This window comes from Arachis duranensis, chromosome 10 (genome assembly GCF_000817695.3).
Source record: "Arachis duranensis cultivar V14167 chromosome 10, aradu.V14167.gnm2.J7QH, whole genome shotgun sequence".
NCBI classification, from domain to species: Eukaryota; Viridiplantae; Streptophyta; class Magnoliopsida; order Fabales; family Fabaceae; genus Arachis; species Arachis duranensis.
The window spans coordinates 86,314,818-86,323,379 of NC_029781.3; the positions used below are offsets into that span (position 1 = coordinate 86,314,818).

An 8,562-nucleotide genomic window follows, 5' to 3' on the forward strand; every position below is an offset into this window, starting at 1 on the left:
GCCTGTTTTCAATTTTATGTCATAGGATTAGGATCTGAAGAGTTAATTACTTGTATAAAGTATTCCACCGTTTCTTACTTCCCCCTTTCGAAAGTGTGGTTTTCAAACAAAGGAAACTGAGAGTTAAATACTGACCCTGGTAGAGAATGTCCACGCCTGAAGTCTCTTTGAGGCTTATCATGATCAAGTGAAGTACAAAATTATCCTTAACTTGTACCAAACAGCTTAAGCTTTCAAATACACTACTCCATTGACATTATCAAAGATTCAAAGTAATAAAAATCTTAGTAAAAATCTTAGTACCTGTAATTTGCGATTTATTCCCAGTTTATGCAGAGTTGAATTACAAACAGCCCACTTCCGTCTATCAGATAATTTCCCTTCATGTTCCTTAGGATATTTAAGAAAGAGATGACAGCTCACTACAAACTTAAGAACAGAATCTCCCAGCAACTCAAGACGTTCCATTGAAAAATTTTCACAGCATCTTAAGGTTGTCAGTGCTTCTAGAATCTATCATTGGAAAAAAGGAAAGAAAAGAAAAAGGCATATGATTATCATAATGAAAAAGAAGAAAGTAAACTCAGTATCTTATCCTCATAATCCAATCATGTTGGACAAACCAGAGAGCTAGATATGCTGAAATTGCTACTCTGACCATCTATCTCTCGTCTAAGCTGACTGGACAACGTGAGAGATTCAAGACGATGCATCAATGATGGTAGCAAGTACATTGACTTTAAAACATGTCTTTTAACATCAAGAATAAATAAAAGCTCAGGTGGAATGTGAACATGCGCAGGCATTTTGGTGTTTGCTGAGCCAATTTGCGATGACTTATCCTTCTCATCTGTGGAACTCAATATATTATAATCAGAATTCAGAAATTTAAACATAGCGCACTTGCATTGCTAGCACATTTTTAATTTGGTACAACATTATAAATATATGAAGATTTGCAGTTTAGGACCTTTTTCTGTTTATTACTGTTGTATACAAAACCACAAGTGCCACATTTGAATTTACTCTAATAAAAAATTTCATGATTTTGCAATTTACCTCAAAAAGTTTTGAAATTTAGCATTAATATGATTAAAAAGAACCTAAGCTTTCCCCCCTTGTGGTTTATATGGAGTTCAAAATTTCATGGATGAGAGCTCATTTGAATTGTCAGGGTAAAAATGTGCAATGCTGGTATATAATGTAATTTTGAATGAAGATTTCTCACAAGCAAAGTGCCACAAGATAAACTTCGAATAGAATTAACCGACCTTCCTCATAGAAATTCAAAAGAACATTGTGTGCATTATGACTTTGCTTCAAACGTAATAAAGGTTGTCCTGGATGTTTCATAGCAATCCCATAGCTGACCATGATCAAGATGTTTAGGTAACTACATGAATAATCTATGAATGGCAACGCAATAAATCATGTGGTTCTCTGGAGACTTCTCATCGTTTCCATCAAACGGACTTTCAGCGCATAGCTTGTTATCTGCTTCAAGAATACAATATATTCTTCCAGTGTGAATAGCCAAAACTACCCGATTCTTTATACTGTTAGCATCAACTACACAATTGGCAAAGTGAATTTTATCTGTGCCTTCACAGGCCACCTTTGATGAATTAGCATCACAAGGTGACGCAATTTTACTGCCCCCATCATAATCTCCAGCAACCACTGAAAACTTGTTCCTTAAAAATTCAACTGCAGGAGCACAAGAACTTATTCCAGACCAATTTATTTCCAAAGATCCTTTAGATTCATCATCCCCTTTTTGTAGTGGTAGAAGCAAATAGAAGTGTGGACTCCACAGTGATTTTGTGTCTTTCTGAAGCAAGAATTCCCTCTCTCCTTTTACTGATTTGGACTTATGAACCAATCTCCCAAACAAACCATTGAAAAAAACCTCATGGAAGCATTTTGCATACATCATCTGGTAGATAACAGACAACAAAGCAATGAAAGCATCATGTTAAACCTTCAGAAGAAACTATTATCAGCGATCTATTCTACAATCTACAATGGATAAGACATTATTTCCAGACCTGTTCAGCATTCAAATAAACTTGTCCACAGAAAGATAAGGAAGCCTTTACGGTTTTTTTGATCAAATAAAGATCTAATTCAATATTTCCAACATCATCGTCAAACTTTGACTCAATCAGGAGAACAAATCCTGAGAAGATTTCACTGACAATGCTGCATTTGAAATCAAATCTATAGGCATAAAATTTGGCTCCGTCTAGTTTGTCTTCAATTGTACCACATAAAGCTCGAATGCTGGCTGTGCCATGTAATTCTTTTCTTCTTGTGGTTCCTGCAAATGCAAAAAGCAAAGCAGGATTAAAATAAGGCAGATTAAGCAGTTAAATAGTTTGGATGTAAAACAAAAATTTGCATGTCCCAGTACAAAAATATATACCAAAAATCAGTCACCCACGTAAAATACATGTTGGAATATGAAATTCAGATGAAAATGTGTGAAACAAGAAGACATAAATATACACAATACATGATGACTGATTTTTTGTGTTTGTAGGATTTTTGCAAAAATATATGAATGCTTTAATAAATGCAACAACTAACACATCATTGTAAAACTTTGACATGTTTGCATTTTAGTTTACCAAATCAAACAGGAAACATTCATCATGTGACGAATACAGTTAGTATCCCATTTATCCACAATATTTGAAATATCTTTTTCAAAAATGTAAAGTACGGAGAAATGATACATTATCACATACATCAAAAAATAAGTACATGTCACATGATGAACAACTTTTAGGTGTCCGATAAGGGAACGCCTAATTAATTTGGATAACTTTCTCCATCATAAATGCAGCTTTCAATTGCAGAAAACTTTTTGGTATAAAAAAGCGATGTTGAATTTCTACAGGGTAAAAATAGCATCTTTCTAAACGCTACAATTTTGAGCTATTTCTTGGTAAATTCATAGGTTCAAAAGTTAACCATAAAATTACATGAGCTTTCTCCCACTTCAACAAATAATACAGTACATCATCTCATACTCTCATAATTCACGGACAAAAGTCTTATTTTATACATTCAAAATAAAATATAAAATCTTATAGTCCCTTTTCAACACACATTTCTAAGCACAGAACTGATTTTTTGTAAACTAAATAAATTTTTTTTATTCCCAGTTAATCCAAACACATACTAAATTGTAAATGTAGGGTCTGCATATAGATTGCAAAACACAACACTTTGACCATCAGATCTGAAAGTTGATGGTGATTACTTCAAAAAGGATTGTGGTTCAGAGGTGTCACTGCATTGTTCCCAGTAAAAAACTATATCATGACAATTTTATAAATAATATATTTATTGCAGTATCTACTACTTCCATGCCACCATTGGAAGATGCTTCATAAAGGTCTCTCTTTGCATCACTACATCGTTAAATCCTGTAAAGGATATCCAAAACATGTATACAGGCGACAATGATATAATATTTTCCTCTTTTTTTACCAAATACGTACTTGCAAAGGATATTTATAAGTTTATATGTTAACTGTAATTGCAAATTGAAATTAGAAATATATTCCAGCAGAATTACCCTAAAAGGTAGTAAATTATTTAGCAGAGAATTTATACCTGCGCCTGATCCTGTACCAGATTCTTTGTTTTGCACGCTATGTTCAGCTTTTGGAGGCTTTTCAGTGAATGGGACAAGATGATCATTTAAGGCATGCATCTGATGCAGCTTCTTACAAGCTTCTAAACAGACGAGATTCCTTGCCAAACGGACATCTTTACCCAAGGGACCGACTATTGTTTGGAAAGCTGCATTAGGTGGTAATGTTAATTTACACCTGTATGCCCCTTCAAAAGGCAGGAATTCAAAATTGGGCTTTGCACGGGGGTACCTAAGAGAATAAAATTCAAATTATATTCATAAGTTTTCTCTCTCTCTTTTTTTTGATACTATGCTTCGAGAAATCAAAAAACAGAACACAGAATAGGATAGGTCCATACTCATCACATGGGAGCTTTTCACAATATCGATTTAAAAGACTAACACTTGAGTCCAAGTTGACTGATGCTCCAGTAGACTCAACATAATATATATTTGATTTCACTTCCGTAATCACCCTTAAATTAGAAGCATGATGTTCCTTATATATAGCCGCTTCAGTCACGGATCGCTCACTCCTGATGATGTGAAACAGTTTATTTCTTTGATCCACGTTTCCCCTGTACACCAAAAAGAGAGAAAGATGTTACAAAAGGTATGGAAGACTAGAGATCCTCAAATTACAAAAGGATTATTAACGATTTAAACGGAAATTGCTAAGGAGGATGCACTAAAAGTATGTTCAAGGGAAAAAAGGAAATTCCCGAAACAAAATAACTTTTATGTATGGTCACATGGAGAGCCGAAAAAACTGGAATACACACCTCTCCAACATCACAATAAATTGGGAGTCATCCTGCCTAGATCTTCCCCGAGACTGGACATAACTGCGACATGTGTTCGGTAGGTCAAAACGTATCACACATGAGCACTTTGGCACATGAATTCCTTCCTCAATTACCTCAGTTGTAAATAATATATTGACCTAAACAAAATGATTAATAACCTATTATGAACTTTCAAAACCAACATTTATGAGAATTTTACTGAAAATAGAGGAGGCTTTGCTACAACTTGATTGATATGACGCAGTGAACAAGTACCTTTCCAGAACGAAAAGAATCCAATGTTTCCTTCTGCTTCTTAGCAGTCAGTGAACCAGCTGACGTATTGTTTCCGGTTAAATAGGAAACTGTAAAATGAGATATCTGTGGAACTTTCTTTATAAATCTTTCAATCACCTTTGCTGTGATGATTCTTTCGACAAAAACAAGGCACAATACCTCACATGAATGTCTGCAAACATAAAGCATGATAGATTATCAACACTTTTATGATAGATTCATGATACAACTTAAATGCAAAAGAAAACTAATTATATGACAAGTAAAATGGATCCATTGTTCCATACCCAAATGACTGGAAGAGTTTAATAAGTTCAAGTAATTTGGGAGATAAGTATCCCAGGTCTACTGCCTTTGAAAAATCAAAATCAAGCTCTGGAATCTTGTTATCATCTGAAGCAACAATAGTTAAAGATTAGATGCAGAGACCATACATATGGCAATGCACAAAGAAATATTGCATGGTATCATTTATTCGAATGCTGTCCAAAACGTAACATATCATTTTTCATAGAGAATGACTGGACGAGAAACTAATGAGCTCTTTAGAGGATTTATTTATTCTAAAACAGAAAAATGTATATTAGTATATAAAATCTTATTAGTATAACAATGTCAATACAATTACTATATTAGTATAAAAGTGAGTTTGTCATAAACAAATGAATTATATCAAAATGCATACCAAGATGGAGGGATTCTTCAACTATTTGCATGACTACGTCAATGAATGCTTTGCACTGACTAAAACCTTTTTGGTAAACTTCACACTCTCCTTCGACTTTGGAGAAATTTTCATGCCATATTTTAACAGCCTGCATAAATATTAACGATTTATTAGTAAATATATGAAACAATGAAAATGATTGATGAATGTACATAAATGTGTACATTTCCCATATGCTACGGAGAATCAGTCATTAAACAGATTAGGACCATAAATTACAGGACTCTTACTAAATTTACAAAATGTTAGAAAAAAGAAAGAGAACATTGTTCCATTTTTTCTTTTCCTTTATGGCATAATCTTTCTTTACAGTTTACACGATTTCAGAGTGTTTGATAAGCACCTCATAAGCACATAGGAGGCCAAGATCTTCAAGGCAATACAAGACTCTTGCAAGTTCATTGGACATCCGCTTATGCAGCGTATTTAATTTATTCTCCACATCCTTAGAGGTACCGTCAGTTGAGCTTTGTAATTCCGATAACAATGCACCAGACTGTCCAAAGAGAATAACTTCTGTCAGTATCCATTAATGTAGGAAGATTAATTGAGGGGGAACATAGTCATATACATGTAACATGAACCAAAATTACCTTGGACCACAAGTCTTCAATCTTTGGCTTCAAATTCAAATCAGGGAATTGTGCCTGGTCATAATATCTACAACTTTCTTTTGCAGAAGGTATATATACCTCCATCTCGGTCCTATCTTCTACAGTATATCTCTAAAGAAATAAAAAATGAAAATCTATTAAACTTCCATTTTTGTTGAAAAGATATTTAGTCATGTGCACTCATGGAAAAAAATTATTGAGTCAAAATCTAGAAATCACTTATACCCGAGAATCCAAGATACTTTCCAGTTCTGATATCTGACCCTCACAATCCACAGAAGAGGAAACACCTAACAAATACGTAATACATAATGAGTCAACATCAAGAAATTACTAACAGTATACCTGGATAGTTAGGGACACAAAAAAGTTACCTTTTTTACCTACTGGTGATGCTGTCATTCCAAAAATTTTAGGCTTTTCATCAGCCTTGTGATAGAATTCCTTCATAGCACAGGCAATAAAATCATATGTAAATATATTCTGATTACCTAATAAAGAGCAACAAAAAACGGCCAAAAAGAGAAAAAAGTGTATGATGAAGGAAATACAACTCACCTTCATTACTTTTGCATAGGGATGGTTACCAGTTGCTCGATGACACTCATCAATAATCATCAAGCATATTGATTCCATCTTCAAGAAAGCCTTTCTTAGAGCATCCAAAAGAAGCTGGGGTGTCATAACCAGTACCTATTAGACATCAAATATCACGGTTATAATAACCATAGAGCTAGGCCAAGAATATTCATGAGTTTATCAGCATAATTAACCAAACCAATTGTTTGTAAAACATGTCACTGAGATTTGAGATCACACCAAAAGCCATTCAAAGATTCACATTGATATAAAAATTCATAGACTCTTTAAGTAATTATAGTAGCATATACAGATAATTCATATAAAAATAACTAACCTTTGCCAATAAGGCCATCAAAAGCCAAAAAGACCATAATAATTAATGAAAATGAAATCAACCATGATTGAAGGAAGACAAACATAAGTAGCATTATTAGGAGAATGTCATAAAAGCATACCTCATTTTCACTAATTTCCTTCTCCCAGATACTTAAATCCCATGCGTCCACTCCTTTTGCCCCATAATACTCCTGAACTTGAAAATCTGTAAGATCTCTTATATTCTTATATTGCTGCAAGGGGAAACAAAACAGCAAATAAATTTAACCTGCGACTGTAGTCAAACCAAGAGAGAAAAAAAAAAGAAAAACCATAAAAGGGGAGAAAAATCTCGGGGAACAAGCCTGGTTGACAAGATGGACGGTTGGAGCTAAGAAAATAATCAACTTTTTGGAGCCACTGGACCTGATAGCTTGACCAATGTTCTTCATAAGCAACACAGCTATTAAGGTCTTACCAGCACCTGTATCCAATACTGCTATTGTATTCCTCTTCTTTGCAACTTCAAATACTTCTAATTGATACCTGTACGGAAAACAATTAACCACAATAGTACAAATATAGGCAAGGTTACATTACCATCATCAAAATAAAGAAATTGCAAGAAACAACAAAGACTCAAACTTTAATGAATTATGATCATTCTGCGGCATTACCCCCACATGAAACACCAGAATAAAAAAGAAGGGCGAAACAAACAGGAATGAAATTAACTATCTAATTAAACAGAAGAAAAAAATTAAGCCCAAGAAAGAGAGAAGAAAAGGAGGTACCCTCTAGGGTCCATGGTCTGTGGTGTCTCGAAAGGGAGTGAACCTGATTCTGATTCCTCAGCACAAGGTTTTGTGTATAAGTGATTAAAGGTTCGGTTGGGACAAGGTTGGTTCTGGTTTGATGAATCCATGTTGAAGAGAAAATGAAAAAGGAAGAAAATTTGGCAGTGAAAACAAGAAAAGATTGGACCTTTATAAGTACAACAATAATGGGGTAATGGAAAGAAGCAACATTGTCGACGCGATCACCCCAAACTGAAAAAAGAGCAGTGAGCTTAGGAGTGTGAAGAAACTGAACTGAAGTGAACGCCCTCCCTTGACCACGTGTCAATCAATTCTTTATAGAAATAATTAAAAATTAAGATAAAATAAGAGAAGAATGAGAGAGTGAAACAGAACTGAAAGAGGTCAAAGTTGTTTTCAAGTGTTTCTGTTGTTGAAGCAGAAAAAACATGAACAACAAATTATTGTCCTTGTCATCTAAAACACGTGATATACGATTATTTGTGCGTGAAGTGTGAACTATTTCGTTAAAAGAATTAACTTCTAATTTGGTGCCAAAGATTCAGCACCCCAAAAAAGTTTTTGAAACATATTATCAATAAAATAATTTTTGAATGATTTAAAAAATAATAAAAATAATTAATAAATATTATATTTTTTATAAGTGATAAAAAATTTTAAAATTAACAAACAGGTTGTTTATTTGATTTAAATTTTTGTGATAATATTTAAATAAATATTTAAAAAGTAACAAAATTTGATTTCTAAATCTTTTATTTTACTTTTTAAAATAATTTGA

The 8,562-nt window shown here is 33.6% G+C and overlaps 1 protein-coding gene across 1 annotated transcript in view; it reads right to left on the reverse strand.

Moving 5' to 3' along the window:
* The window catches only part of LOC107470616 (endoribonuclease Dicer homolog 3a), an 11,267-nt gene extending 3,104 nt beyond the window's left edge, over positions 1-8,163 (reverse strand). The window contains exons 1-19 of the mRNA XM_021132972.2: positions 7,761-8,163; positions 7,332-7,512; positions 7,107-7,220; positions 6,628-6,762; positions 6,444-6,513; positions 6,295-6,359; positions 6,049-6,180; positions 5,799-5,951; positions 5,414-5,543; positions 5,016-5,121; positions 4,708-4,900; positions 4,429-4,589; positions 4,006-4,224; positions 3,625-3,896; positions 2,049-2,320; positions 1,398-1,936; positions 1,272-1,366; positions 624-850; positions 304-513 (exon numbers count right to left, since the gene is read on the reverse strand). Coding sequence (XP_020988631.1) covers positions 304-513; positions 624-850; positions 1,272-1,366; positions 1,398-1,936; positions 2,049-2,320; positions 3,625-3,896; positions 4,006-4,224; positions 4,429-4,589; positions 4,708-4,900; positions 5,016-5,121; positions 5,414-5,543; positions 5,799-5,951; positions 6,049-6,180; positions 6,295-6,359; positions 6,444-6,513; positions 6,628-6,762; positions 7,107-7,220; positions 7,332-7,512; positions 7,761-7,891 — 3,405 coding nt within the window. The 5' untranslated portion in view covers positions 7,892-8,163. The remainder of the gene's footprint in view (positions 1-303; positions 514-623; positions 851-1,271; positions 1,367-1,397; positions 1,937-2,048; positions 2,321-3,624; positions 3,897-4,005; positions 4,225-4,428; positions 4,590-4,707; positions 4,901-5,015; positions 5,122-5,413; positions 5,544-5,798; positions 5,952-6,048; positions 6,181-6,294; positions 6,360-6,443; positions 6,514-6,627; positions 6,763-7,106; positions 7,221-7,331; positions 7,513-7,760) is intronic.
* Positions 8,164-8,562: the final 399 nt, after the last annotated feature.